Source organism: Mus pahari, chromosome 1, assembly GCF_900095145.1.
Source record: "Mus pahari chromosome 1, PAHARI_EIJ_v1.1, whole genome shotgun sequence".
Taxonomy (NCBI): domain Eukaryota; kingdom Metazoa; phylum Chordata; class Mammalia; order Rodentia; family Muridae; genus Mus; species Mus pahari.
This window is the reverse complement of record NC_034590.1, coordinates 23445614-23461376: the sequence shown is the minus strand read 5'-3', so window position 1 is coordinate 23461376 and position 15763 is coordinate 23445614. Positions and strand designations below refer to the sequence as shown.

The 15763-nt window shown below is 39.3% G+C and overlaps 1 protein-coding gene across 1 annotated transcript in view; it reads right to left on the bottom strand.

Moving 5' to 3' along the window:
- The window catches only part of Nell1 (neural EGFL like 1), an 827697-nt gene that overhangs the window by 3325 nt on the left and 808609 nt on the right, over positions 1-15763 (bottom strand). The window contains exons 17-19 of the mRNA XM_021189273.2: positions 14871-15064; positions 6973-7149; positions 4486-4710 (exon numbers count right to left, since the gene is read on the bottom strand). Coding sequence (XP_021044932.1) covers positions 4486-4710; positions 6973-7149; positions 14871-15064 — 596 coding nt within the window. The remainder of the gene's footprint in view (positions 1-4485; positions 4711-6972; positions 7150-14870; positions 15065-15763) is intronic.

The window sequence follows — 15763 nt, the reverse complement described above, 5'->3', positions numbered from 1 at the left end:
CAGGCGGATTTCTGAGTTCGAGGCCAGCCTGGTCTACAGAATGAGTTCCAGGACAGCCAGGGCTATACAGGGAAACCCTGTCTTGAAAAAAAAAAAAAAAAAAAAAACCAAGAAAGAAAGAAAGAAAGAAAGAAAGAAAGAAAGAAAGAAAGAAAGAAAGAAAGAAAGAAAGAAAAAGATTGATTCAAACTCAGGGCAGAACAAAAACTAAAATAGTAATAAAAGAACTGTACAAAAAAATCAATAAAACAAAATTGGTTATAAGAGGAATATCAATAAGATTGACTAAAAGATAGAGCCAAATTAACTAAAAGATACAGCAGATTCAAAATAATAAAATTTCAGGTGCAATGTGGGACATATCAACCGATAACAAAGAAATCCAGAGAGTCATAAGAACATACTTTAATAACTATACTCCACCAAAGTGGAAAAATCTGAAATAAATGAATAATATTCTCAATATATACAACCTACTAAAGCTAAATCAAGATCAGATAAGCAATCTAAATAGATATATAATTCCTCGTAAAATAGAAGCAGTAATTAAATATCTCCTATCCCCCCAAAAGTCCAGGGCCAGATGATACTGGACAAACTGATTGGCAGCATCTAAAACAATGCAAATGGATCTATACTTATCACCCTGCACAAAACTCCATTCCAAATAATCAAATACTTCAAAGCAAAACCATGTACACTGAACCTGATAGATGAGAAACTGGGGAATCTCCTTGAACTCACAGTAGCTGCCTACAGAATGGGGAAAGGTTTTGTTTTTTGTTTGTTTTTGTTTTTGTTTCTCCCAACTCCACATCTACTATTCTGTTGAGATTTGGTCTGTCGCTGTGTGTTGTAATGCTAAATTCTGAACCTGAAGGGAAGGACTAGGCCTGCAAGTGAATTTCCACATTGACAAGCTTTTGCTGTGCAAACCTTGGTCCTTGATTTAAATCTATTGGTTTAATAAAATTGGCTATAGGCAAATACTGGAGAGATTAGAGGTTGGTGGGATTTGACCTGGCTGGGGGTGGAAAAGAGAAATCAGATAGGAGAGACAAGGTGGAGAAGGAGAAAGAACTGAGAGAAGGAGGAAGCTGGCATGAGGGGAGAGGAACCATGAGCAGATGGCCCGGAGAAACAGCAAGTGTCTGAGAGACACCACTGGGGAGAACAGTAGGTTTGAGGCTATCCCCCAGTAACTGTCAAAGCCAAATAAAATGAACATAATCTCATTTATTATATATAAGCTAGGTGGGGATAAGCTTAAATTGGTTGCACTACAATATCCAAAATACATAAAGAATTCAAGAAACTAGATATGAAAGTGAAACCACATAATCTATTTTTTAAAAATTGGATACAGATCTAAACACAGAATTCTCATTAGAGGAAATTCAAATGACTAGGGAATGTTCAAAACCTTTAGCAATCATGGAAATGCAAATTAAAACTTTTTTGGAGATAACATTTTATACCTGTCGGACCAATAATGTAGGTGACAGTTCATACTGGTACAGATGTGGAATAAAGGGAACATTCCCCCATTGCTAGTGGGAGTGCAAATTGTACAGCTACTATGACTATCAATATGTTGGCTCCTCGTATAGATGGGAATTAATCTATCTCAAGATCTAGTTCTACCTAACTCTTGAGCATATACCTAAAGGAAGCATCATCCTACAACAGAGACCGTTGCATAATCATGTTTGTTGCCTCTCTATTTATAATATCCAGAAATAGGAAGCAACCTAGATGTTGCCTAACAGAAGAACGGATAAAGAAAATGTGATATATTTATACAATGGAGTATCATTCAGCCGTTAAAATAACTGACATCCTGAAATTTGCAGGCAAACAGAAAGAGTAAGAAAATTATCGTCTTGAGTGATACAGCCCAGACCCATAAGGATAAGGATGGTATGATTACATATGGATATTAGCTGTTTGATCAATGAGGACCAAGCTGCTATCCATAGAATCATAGAGGTTAGATAAAGAAGAGTAAGGGACTAGCATGGATAAATCTCCCTGGGAAGGAGAAATAGAATATATAGTTATGTATGGAAGAGCTGTTTGAGGATGGACAAGAACAGGAGGATCAAATGAGAAGGGGGATAAATGAAGAAAGGCATACAGGGAGGGACATCTTTACTCAGGGCTATTTGAGGGGTCATATTGTAGCCTAATCTAGTAGAAGCTCCTATAACATATACTTATATAAAGGATATCTAAATAATATAATGGAGGAGACAAAATTCCAACTGGACATCTCATCAATAAATGATGCTTCCAGTACTGGGAATGGGTGAATTACATCCAATTGAGTTCCTGGCCAGAGGAGTGCATGGGAAATCCCAAACTACATAAGCTATCACCAAAGCTATATAGGTTGCTCTCCATAAATTGATGGACATAAAACATATATCTTATTAAATATAGGGAATTGAGTTGGTGTCTACACTGATCTAAAGAAAAATAAAGAGGAGTAAAGTGACTCTGAATGGCATTCTGCCATACTCATAGCTCAATGATTTATTTGTTCAGCCAGCATCATGGAAGCTCCCTCCAGCAGCAGATGAGAAAATACAGAGACCCACAGTCAAACAGTATCCAGAGACTGAGAGATCTCAGAACACTTAGCCTTCAATGGAATAGCTGCATCAAATTCCTCCTCAGGAACAAAGAACCTCACAGGAAACGAGACAGAAAGAATGTAAGAGCTAGAGGAGATAAAGTACCCCAAACAAGGCTTTCAAAACAATAGTACCAATGAACAAATGAACTCACAGAGACTGAGGTAGCAAGCACAGGGACTACACAGAGCTGAAAGGAGAAGTGAGCACACACACCCGTACTACATACAAATGGAAATTTATTTTTCTCTAAGGGAGTCTCATGAGGGAAACAAAATATTCTTAAGAGTAGACTCCATGCTGAGTAGTAGACAGCCAATAGATAATCAATGCAATGGCATTTCTGCTGTTACCTTGTCTCATAATGTCATACCAGGGCTTTTTGTCTTTTTGTTTAAAGTTTAATTTAGTTTTTATTTTTACTTTAATATTTTACCCTACACAGGCTTTGTGTAAATATTATGGCCTCTGGTTATTGGAGTCCTGAGTCTACAAACAAATAGATCTTTGCATCAATTTTCTTGTGTGTTTTCTGGGGCTCTTTTCCTTCTGTTTGCTTTGTCCTATTCCAATGTATTTTTATTATCTTATTCTATTCAATTTTTAAAAAATTCTTATCCTTTAGATTTCAGTTTGTTTTCTAAGGAGAGACAGGAGGAGGTAGATCTTGAAGTGAGCGCAGGTAGAGAAAACTGGGAGGAAGAGAGGGAGGGAAAACTATAATCAGAAGATAGTGTATGAAAAAAATCCATTTTCAATAAAAGAAAAGGGGGGGGAATGAAATTGAACAACCCAGGTGCCTACATCTCTTGGCCACATTGTTTGTGGTCGGTGAAATTCCAGATGGGATCATGGCTCTTTTGCTATAGGATGCCTGAAATTAATTTTCTACTGGGAATTAATCTTAATATACTACATTCTAGGAAACAGGAAAGTGTCTATACTAATAAAGCCATAAAATGACAAGCTGGAAAGCCCTCATTGATGACTGAGGTGGGGGTAGGCTTAGATGGGACCAAGTACACTATCTTTTTTGTTTGTTTGTTTGTTTGTTTGTTTTTCAAGACAGGGTTTCTCTGTATAGCCCTGGCTGTCCTGGAACTCACTCTGTAGACCAAGCTGACCTCGAACTCAGAAATCCGCCTGCCTCTGCCTCCTGAGTGCTGGGATTAAAGGCGTGCGCCACCACTGCCTGGCATACACTATCATTCTTAATCATCTTAATCATGAAAATCTCAACATAATGTTCTGGCTGAGATTTTGACTGTGCTTGATGAAGCGTCACTGTAAGCTGCCATTGGTTATAACTCTATGAACGCTAAAGAGAGGGAAACCCACCTTTCACGTCTGAAAGACACACAGGGATATTTTATGGGAAATCCTCCAAAAAAAAATTAGACACATAATGGAAGTCAAAAAAATTACAAGAGATTCAGGAGTATGTTTGGCAATGCAAAATAAAACAGAGTAAATAGCTATATAGATTTCTGTCTTCCCGACACCACTGATGGTTTCTGAAATTTTCTAGAATAAAGCTAAGAACTTCTAGGCTCTCTCTTCCCTCTCTTGTCTCCCATTATTTTTCTATATTGCAGGTTAAAATAACTTTCATTCTCTGTGATTAAGATTAGTCAGTTGTTAAAATTCAATAGTTTTAAGGCAAATTTGTATTATTCCATGTCCATTTGGAAACTGCCTTTATATGAGGACCAGCTATTATCTGTCTACATTTATTAATGTCCTCCTGTGAGAACATACACTCCATGGAATCTGAATTCAGAGATTTCAAAAGGAAACTATCTGTGGCTCACCACCCCCTCACCCCCCACCCCCCAGGGCTGATGGTTACCTTGCATTTACAGGTTGTACAAGGAGATCCAGCCATTGTCCACACTGCGCCGCTCAGCCTCGAAACACCAGAGCTGTCCAGGCAAGTTTTTCTGATGTCATAGGCAATATTATCAGCCAGGCAGGGGTCACTGACACAGCGGGGACAACACTCTCCTTCAAAGATGGCTGTGTATTCACAGCTCAAACTAGGGCAAGCTAGAGGCCAGCAGTCTGCCTCTCCTTCCTGTGGAGAGAAAGATGAAATAAGTTGTCCTCATCCTCACACAGTTTGATATTCCCAGTATCCCTTGGGGGAAGGAAAGTGTTACAGATCTCATTATTTTCTTACTGAATGCTTCCAGCCTGAACCCTAACGTGTATGATCCATCCTCCTCTGTGAAGACATACCTTCTACACACATACCTTCTACACACATACCTTCTACACACATACCTTCTACACACATACCTTCTACAAAGAAGATAGCACTTCCTCAGGATGGTTTTGCTGACTACCTAACCCAGAGTTCACACAAAGTCTTTAATTAGCTTGTTTGTGTTCTTAGCATAGAATATAGCTATTTTTATCATGTTGTACTGGTGTTGGTTTTTTTTTTTTTCAGGTTATGCTGCATAATTGGTATAACCCAACATTAACTTGAGCTTTTGAACTTTTATTGTTTGTTTTCTTCCCTGATGATGTTCAGAGATTTGTCCAACAGATACTAATAAAACAAACAAGCAATCAGATAGTGGTGTGAGGGTAGTATATAAAGAGATACCCACTTCTTTTAAGGTCCAAAGGGAGACCTGGAGACATGGAATATTTCAACTGAGATGCAGGATTCAAGTTCAGAGCTGAGGCTGGTTGTTCTCTGGACAAACCATCCCATGGCACAAATCACAGCTTAAATGGAGCCTCTACTTGAGTCCTCTTTTGACTGCAGGCACGATTGAGCTGCCTATGACAACAAGGTCTCTCCACACAGCTTCACTGTCATCATGTCCCTGTCAACTCCAGTGATTCTCATTTACTTAATTATTCAGTCAATGTCTCCACATTCTAGGCTTACTCATGCTGTGACTGTGTCTGCCTTGCTTGTATGATATCACTAGGAGTCTGGCACAGGCAAAGTCTTGATAAAGTATTTAATAAATGAGACCGATATTATTCTAAAGTAATTTTAAGTTAATGCTCAATAGCTTCTGTGAGTTGAAAAATAAATGTACATCCCAAAGACTGGACATCCAAGATGTCCTTTTGAAGCTCTTTGAATGAAAATGTCACATGCAAGATAAATGCCAGTAATCCCAGCTACCTGATGACTGGCTTCTCAAGGAAGAAAAATGGTTTGCCAGAATGACACTGGAAACAGGTCTGCAGTTGTCCTGAATGTGTTTGTCCTTGGAAGGGAATCTGTAAAGTTGTCCAGGGACAGAATTTATCTATGTCGCAGTCTTAGTATTAAGATGGATTGTAAAGGATCCATGTGATGACTGCTTGCACGTTAACTTGGGGAATTATGGGAACGTAGAGAACAAGTTCTCTGGGGGCTAGCTTTCATATAATACACAGAAAGAGAAAAATTCGTTTCAATAAACATTAGACACCAAGCTAAAAGCTTTCCTTATAAGCTGACTCAGGTAGAATGCTCTGAGACGGAGCAGATGGGGCACCACAGTTCTCAATGCACCATGCCCTCAAGTCTTAGAAATCACGGTCTGTGCAGTAGTTTAACACACATTGAACCAGATATGGAAATTATGTGTTTCCTTTGAACTTTCCCAAATCCAGGCACAGTATTAATACCTGTATATTAATATTTAAAATAATGCTATTTGTTCTGTTTGAGCAGCATCTTCAAGGGATAACAGAACATCAGTACCAGTTACCACATTAAGGATCTTCCATGGCACTAAGCCAAGTGCCTGCTGTTCTATGAATATGGCACACATCTTTCACATACATTCTCTTATCTTCTTAAGAATCTTTGATCTGGTACCCATAAATGGGAACATCTATGGAAAAGACTAACCACTGAAATGCTTTGACATAGTCAAAGTGTCTACATCAAGTTGGCCTACGGGACAATTTTGGAATTGGAGTCTCAGTATTGCTCATCTAAATTCCATCACTTCTACTATATTTTTTTCTATTGGTAATATTAAAGATTATGTCAAAAGCAAAAATACACTTGGCTCTGTCTAGACAATCACTACCTCTCACACCATTTAAAGCTACTTTATGAGAATTTTCTTTGCTAAAATATATAGGTATATACAAAATGCCCAGGTTAAATCTGTTCTATAAATACATTATTTATACTTTTACAACATTTTAAATGTAATATAAATATCTCGAGGCACAACACATGGCCACTGGTTAAGCATAACCCATGATGCTCTGTGTAATACTGGGACATCTTGGAATTCCACCCCAAAAGCTCACAAGTTTATAACCTTTTCCACAGTAAAAGCACCAGGGGATCCCTAGGAAACTGACTTACCAGACATCGGCACTGCTGACAGCTGTGGGTCCAGTTGTCTCCACTTCGATAGAGCTTCTGTCCACTTTGATCTAAGCATTGGCTAGTGACCCTGGTGTCACACTCCGGGCAACAGAAAAGGTCAACATTTGGATTCTGGCAATCACAAGCTGTCCGCCGGCAGAATATCTTCCCATCCTGTTGAGAAGTAAGGTCAAGGAGGTTTTGTGATTAGGAAAACATATGCACAGATATACTCCAAAAATCAAGCCTTGCAAATGCACCATAGAGCTCACAGAATAAACTTCTTAGCACTGAATCTATATTGTCTACTTTTCATCTTGTTCAAAGCAGGCACGGCCTTTCTTTACTGGAGCCAGCCAAGTCAAAATGGAAACATTGCTAAGTGTACCCAAGGGATAAACATCAACACGCTCTTTGAATATTTAAAAAATATGTTTCTGTGAAGCAGGGGCTATCCCTGACTCATTTGCCAGTCTGTGACTCCTGCTCCCATAACTGTGCTGCCTTGTGCCTCAGTGGGAGAGGATGCACCTAGTACTGCAGTGACTTGATGTGCCAGGGTAGGTTGGTACCCAGGACAGGTCCTCCCCTTCCTCTGAGGAGAATAGGGGTGATATTGGTGAGAGGCCATATAAAGGGGGACTGGTAGGAGGGGCTGTGATTGGGATGTAAAGTGAATAAATAAATTAATTGATGGAAAAGATATGTTTCTGTTTCAGAATAAGAGCTAACATAAACTGTTAAACTGAATATGATCAAGAATCCATTCCAGAGTGTTGGGGAAACAGACAAGAAGTGGAAAGTGGAAAACCTGGAAAATGAGGGTAAATAAGAGAAAACTGCATGGTGTGTTTGTGTGTGTGTGTGTGTGTGTGTGTGTGTGTGTGTGTGTGTGCAAATGTAATGAAAGCATTGTATTGTGTGCTATGACAATCAATTAGACAATAACCCCATTTCAGTGGAAACCATGTAAGTACATTGTATTAATATTCAAGAACACCAGCAAACACATTGCAATACACTGCCTACTTTCATACATGCCCCCAATTCATAAGGGATATGGGAAGACTTAAATGAGGTCCAGAGACATTAAGTGCTTTATACAGATCACACAGTACAGCGTCATCTCTAAGCCTATAATCGAGTCTGAGAGTTTCAAAAGATTTTTCTTCCACAAGTCTTTATGTTGCTTATTTGCAGAGCTTATGACCAGTTGTCACCTTCCTCCATGAAACAGTTCATCAAATGATAGGCACATGACAATTTCAGGCATATTGGTCTTGGAAACTCAGTTATAAGGTACCGAAGGTCAATATCACTGGACATTAAGACTGAGTGCTTTATAGAATGTCTATTATCTACTTATCAAACCAGTGTCATATTTCTGTTGATGGAGAAGCTAAAGTGTAAGGACTTTGGCTACCATTTATGGGTACAGTTATTTTTTTGTTAAAGATTTACTTTTCTTCAGGAATAATTGTTTGCCCGTGTGTCCATTCCTATAGAGATCACAGTGGTCACTGGCTCCTCTGGAGCGAAAGCCTCAGGTGGTGGTAAACTACCTTATGTTGGTGCTAGCAACTGAGCTTGAGTCCTTTGGAAGAACAACTGACCTAGCTCTCATTATCTCCCTACAGTTATGTTTTTGAGTATTTTTAAAACTAAACCTTAGGGGTAGAAGGTAATTTAAAGGACATAAATCCTACCTGTACTGCAACAGCCAAAGCTAAAAGTTACAAAGACTATACTTGAGGCTATCCATTCTTGGGAGCTTATACCAAAGAAGGTATTCAGGGCACATGTCTGTGTGTCTTAGTCTTGTTGTCTCTTTGCTGACTTTAGATACTATTCCTTGAAATCATAGCCCTGTATTCTTTTATAACATTTCTTAGAAACTAATTTGTAAGTGTTCACCAAATTACTCCTTCTGGGAAAAACATTTCTGATTCCTCAACCTGTTCCCATTGTTTGTAATTTTTCACTACAAAGCAACTTAGGTGGCTACCTCCTTCAATCTTTTGACTATTGAGCATGATCTTCAGCATCTTTATTAGTTGTCTTCTGTAAAAAATATATCAATCATTTACCTATATTACCTGATAATATAATGATTCATGGAGTAGAAATGTATGCCTTCATTTTTCAAGTCAGGTAACTGCATATAAGTCTTGAGAAACAAGGAGTGACATGGGTTTGTTTCTCCATGGTTTAACTGTCAGTGTGTTTTCTCTAATGCAGTCTTCTTTGCCTTCTTATTTTGCTTATGTCGCAGTGTTGATCAATATTGAGTTTAATGAAAACAAAAACCTCATTAATCCCTGCCCCATCTTCCCGTGGTAGCCGGCTGATTGGGCATATGTGTGTTTTCTGATGCATGTTGCATATCATCCTATTAGATCCACCTCACCTCTCTTGCCAGTCACAGTTTTTAACAGATACGGTATCTGTCATCTCCCACGAATATGCAGCTTCATAGTTACTGGTATCCCCAAACACAATGGACCTGCCTAGGAGGTCGTAGTCTACTTCTTCCATAAGAACGGATGGAAAGGTAAGTTCAATGGAAGCTAAAATGGAAATCCTTAAAAGAACTACATTCCTTACAGAGAGTGGAAGGGAGATGCTGGCTACTTTTGTCTTGTAATGACTGAAGAGTATGGAAAGTGGCCTTCACTCAAATTTTATGTATTGTCTCTACTATAAAAATGATAAAAGAGAACTATTCTGAGATTAAATACATACAGATACTTGTGTGTGCATGCATATACATTAATTTTATAAAAACACAGACTTTCTATAGGTATGTAAATATGTGTAAATGTAGAGAGTGAGATATACAATCATATACACGAAGACACAGAGAGAGCGAGAGGTGGGGGGAATCTAAAGGTGATCAGGTGAATTAAACAAGATATTTTACATAGCCTACCATTAATGAGTACAGATCATAGGAATCTTCCAACAATAACTCCTTGGCCTACTGGCTTACATCATGATTCCGATCACTTTCACTAAAATAATACTTCACAATAATTTTGTATAACATGTGTCATCTTTCTTGTTTTAGTGCTGGGAATTGAACCTAGAGACACACATATACCAGGCCAGCACTTTGCCACACACCCTGTATTCCCAACGCCCGTCAACTTCATTTCATTTCTAATCTATTTAATTTCCTAGGTACTGAAGGTCTAAGCATCAGGAACCACATGGCAAACCAGCATCAAGCAAAATGAGGAATTATTTTCACAGATTACTATATTTCTTTCCACAAGATTCACTCCTACCTGCTAGTTAAGAGAATGAATAGAAATGAGTGGATAGCCTTCAGGGTTAGTGTAGAATAAAGCAATTTCACATCTCATCAATTATGTGACAATGCCATTGAGGCCCCTCTTAGTTTCTATTAGGTTTCAGAACAATGACAATGTTCCAGTTAGCTTTGAATTACTGAGCAACCGTCAAGAAAAATCATGTTTGATAATGGAAATGCCAAAGGTGGCTTCATTAATACAACTGGAATATGATTATAAAGACTTATGCAGAGAATGCAATCACACTGGAAACCAGGTGTGAGTGAAAACAGGCCCATCTCAGCAGGCTGTCCACCTCATTTTGTTCTGTGGCCTATGCCAAGAGCCTGACCCCTGTCTAGCTAAGATGGTGACCCCAGTTCCACTGAGATATCGAAGCTGAATTCTCACTCTTTTGCTCAGCACTTCAGTGTTTCCACATACTTTTATAACGAAAGCTCAGCCATGCACAACTAATAAGAATTATGTTTAAATTAATTCTAGATTTTTAAAAGCAGGGCAATTCTCACTGATAGGAAAATGTTTGAATATATTATACTGTGTTAAAATTCTAGGTCTTAAATTTTAGATTATGTGGACCTGAGTACCACAGGCTTTCCACAGAGATCACTGCTGGTCAAGACTGGTTCGATCTGGCGAAGGGAAGCAAGTGTGGGCAGGGAGGGGAAGTCGCTTCCCTGCTTCCACTGCAGCAGCTGGCTCCACCTCTGTCTCTGTAGTGCCTTCCAGGTTACTTGGTCACTCCCTGCTGCACTGAGGTGGGTTGGGCTGGGCTGACAAGAGGTCGACTAGCCAGTGAGGAGTGCCTCAGGCTGTGCTTCTGGAAAGCAGAACTCTTCCCAAGTGTTACAGCTCTTAGGACAAAAGGCTCAGATGATGGGGTAGCTCTTATACCCCTAATCCTTCCAAATAGGATTCTTTCTTATACATAGTTTTGGGATGGGTAAGGGTCTGAGGACAACAGGTACTTCTCATTGGTTTTGTTTGAGGGCTTTGGGGAAACATCATTTGCATGTGGGAGGGCTTGGTGTTGCTCCTTTGTGACTGATGGCCACATACCTCTCTGCTGGGGGTGCTGGGGGAGGCTGAAACTACATAGGAGCCAGGGAGCCAGGAGGTGTGGCTGAACACCTGCCTTCTCATGAAGGTGGAAGTCACCACCCATTGGGTCACCCGGGTTCCAGACCTTTGCTCAACAGGGGACCAGGCTGTCTGTGCACAGCCCACCATCCCACGAGATTACACATTTTATTATTGACCTACTGAAATACTGATCCACTCACCCCAAAATGCACAATTCACATTCGTATCATCGTCTTTTTAAAAGTTTAAGTTGAGTAGTTGGATTTACATGAAAACCACATGTAGTCACTAAAAATAAATAAGCTACCAGTTAGCAAGTTGATGGCCAGGTCCGCATTCAGTAGCTTCCTGATAATGTCTCATGGAACCCGAACTTCTAATCTAGTTACATAGAACCTGCAGCTGATTTCACAACACAGTGGTGAGATTGAGTATTTGTGACACAGTGTTCATAGTTCACAAAATTTAAAATATTTATTAACTGGTGTTTAATGAAAATGTCTGCTATTTCCTGACATAAACTATAGAAATTAGGAATATTAGTCTATACCTATCTATTGTCCTTTCTCACAAACTGATCAGACTATGATATCCATTATCTTTACAATTACTGATTTTGATATTAGGTTATAGCATATTCCACCAACTTCATCCTCTTTAAACATTAGGGTCACAAATACCTTAATTGTTACATTTTTAAAAAAAAGTATAATGAGACCCATGGAGAAGAAATTGGACATTCCATTGTAGACAATAAGTAATAGAACAAAAAATGGAACACCATCCCCCCCGCCCAATAGACTCTGAGGAATGATTGTCCCCTAAGATGTATTTTTGTATCATAGGGAGGTTGTGGGATAGGAAAATAAGATTTCTGCTAAAACAAGACTGAAATGTTCCTAGACACTTATTCTCAAAATGGAGTCCTCCAAACCAAGGTATTGATACATCCTGGGAACTAGGTACAAATGCATATTTGTGGTTACTTCCCTGTGTCTACTGCTCTAGAAACTTAAGCCACAGAGTCTGGATCAAGAGGTCCAACAAGATCCCCAAGTGACTCCTGACACACAAATGGAGACATGCTAATATAAACCAGGGAAAATTCACAAGGCCTCAAGCTTATGCTAAGAATTAAGGGCAGTTAAGGAATCCTGAGAATAGAGAAAATGGTATTTCCTGGGGAAGAGTCACCTGTTGGTTGTCCAATGCTAGGCGGTAAGCCTCCAAAATGCAGAATTATGTGCATATAGATGACACTGAATGGACTGAGCAGATTGCATTTGTATATTTAGAGGTACATGCATACAAATAGATACAGACACACACAGACCCACAGAGATATAGACACACAATTAATTTCAGAAAAAAAGAAGACCTAGAGTTTGAAAGCAAGAAAGAACTGTATAGGGGGCTATGTAGGGAAGCAACGAAGGAGATAAGTTGTAATTTTGTTATAATCTCAAGAAATTAAATATAATTTAAAAATATATCTTTTAAAAGTTATAATGTCACATACAATATTATTCTATTGCTTATTTTAAATATATAGTTCAAATATTGACCTCATGCATTCTTCAAAAATGCGAAAATGGTAGGGTGGATTATTACTAAAGTTTATTAACAAGACTATAAGAGTTGATCATCTAAGGTGTCAGCTGCATCCAGGTCCCTCAGAAGGTATTTGGGATACTTTAGGAAACAATGGAGAAGAGAATGAGGCTGCTTGAATTGTGAGTACAGTGACAGAAGCCTGGGAGAACATTCATGTTGGTTGGATCCTAGGATTTAATGTGGACTTAAATGCAGTTACATATGTAGTTAAAAGTGTTTGGTTTCATTGTACTCAATACTCCAGTGGTCTAGAAAACCTGAAAAAAATGGATTTCAGGAGATTTCAATTGTACTCAAAAGTTTGGAAAGAAGTTGCTCCACTTTGCTGCCAGAACAGGGAACATACTTGCTGGCTTCTTTCATTTCCTGTGTTCACTATTCTAACATATAATGAGTCTTTCCTTTCCTTAGAACTCTTCTTCTTCGTTTCAATAACACTTGGTTCACTGCTACATTTGATAGCATTCACATGGCTGCCAATAATGTCCTATCCATGTACTATATTTCTAAGCTGAGTGTTTGAGCTCCCTGAAATTGGAAGTACAGCTGACCCCACTAGCTTCTCATACACCAGTCTCTATCCTCTGTGGGGAAAGAGTTAGCTCTGGGACAGTGCGAACCAAAGGCCCCAGATAGTTTGCAAATGGGCATCTTGAGAAAGAGGATGTGTCACTTGATTCTTAGAGATATTTTCTTCATGGTTCAGAGCTGTGTTCACGTATAATATGATGCTGTTTTCTAGTTATGGGTTATTTGGAACATGGCCTAGTACTTGGTGCTTAATAAATGGGAAAATAATCGTAAATTTAGGTGCTGGAACTAGGTTTAAGTGGAAAGGGAGAAAACAGGTGCCATGGGTTAAGGACATGGTGACGCATCTCTTCCAAGTAGATCCCTGGGTTCTGTTGAGTGTGGCCAGATGTCAGTGCACATGGGTTTCTCACGATCAGTCCCTGCTTTATTTCTGGGGAACACAGAATTTATTAGGAGACTTGGCTTCCAAAGGAGCTACTAAGCAAATAATGTTTCTTGTTTTCTATGCCTTTAAATCCCAAGATTAATTAATCTCATTCCAACATTTAAGCCCAAAACTATGGCAACGTAAGGACAAATGAAAATAAAATGGCAAAAATCAACAAAAGGATAAACAAAGCACAAGGAAATCAAACACTTAACAGGTCCATTGTGCAAAGCAGTAAGTAACACCACAAAGTTACAGAATTGTGTTTCCATAAGCAACTAATTTGCTTTCTTGGGACTTAGCCTAAGAGACTTGGGACTTAGTAATGAGAAAGATAAAGACATTGGTTACAAAGGAACCACTACACTATTGAGAAGTGTTGTTTCCTTGTTTTCTGGGGATTTAGCTTAGGAGATACTCAATTGGTTACAAGGGAGCCACAATGCTACCCTCACCATTTTTCCATCCATTCATGTCTGACCACTACAGGAAAGATCTGTGAGCCTGGCTTTTCTTGATGAGATTCCCACAAGCAGTGAGCCAGTGAAGGAGAGTCCTTGCAAATGATAATTTTAGATAGAGATTTCTAAGCCAGCCAGCTTGTATAAGTGTACAATGCAGGCTCCTGAAAATTCTCACCTGACCAACAGCCAAGGTACTGTGGCTCTCAGTTCAAAAAACAACCTTAACTGCTCTTCCCAGCTTCTCCTGATAGGCAGTCTCTTCTCAAGGTTGCAAACCACTTGCCACACAAAGAAGAGTGAATCCCAATTGAATTGGCTAGTCACCCATCGTCGGTTAGCTATATTGTAGATTAGAATAGATAGAGCCTTTTGAAAAGTTAGGGACTCATGAGCACAAGGGCAGAGGAAACCCGTGGTGGGTGGAGAGGAAGATCACACCCTTCATTGTACCCAGCTTACCTTGCAGGAACAGGCTGAGCACCTGTCTTCTCTCAGAATCCACACCTGCCCATTATGCTTCAGCCCCCCTTCGTGGGGACAGTCACCAGAGCAGGAGGGCCCAGAGGGACACAGGCAGTCAAATCCTCCTGCTAAGTTGATGCAGGCAGAGTCATTCCAACAAGTGTGAGTTCTTAAGGCACATTCATCAATATCTGCAATAAGTAAAGCACAGAACTTTAAAACCCAGGCAAGTAAACTCGGGAAACAACAATAATGCACAGTACCATTGAGCAACACTAAGGCGGAATTACCTGTTGTTGGGTCCCTTTTCACCTGCATTTGTTCATTTACTCTACAAGGCTCTGTGGAGGAGAATCACGGTGCTAAGGCTCACCAAGTGAAAGTGTCCAGTGCCAGGCAGCCTGAAGCTTCTGTGAGATCAAATTTATAGCTGCCCAACTAGTTAAAATGTCTACTTTCACCTCTATTCTCTTAGAGTGGCCATGAGTTTTGTTAACTCATCACCTACAGAATATACTCTTTGAAGCCTAGCTCTCATAGAAAAGAATTGTTGGGTGCACAAGCCACTGAACAGAAATAAGTAGGTAATTAGAGCAACTTTGACTGAGTCAAACTGCCCCAGATCCTGATGCCAGGGCTTCAAAAGAAGAGGTTGCAGGATCCTTGGGAAGTGTCTTATTTGATATTAAAATACTTAGCATCCTAATGGTCAAAAAAATTGGGTCTCACAAAAAAAAAAAAAAAAAAAAAATTCAAAAAAAAAAAAAAAAAAAAAAAAAAAAGTCAGGGCTATACAACGTATGGCTTAGATGCTGATAAAGACAAGCATATTGAATATTGTGTTCACTGACAGCCTAATAGGGAAATCAGATAAGTCCAGTCACTGTACC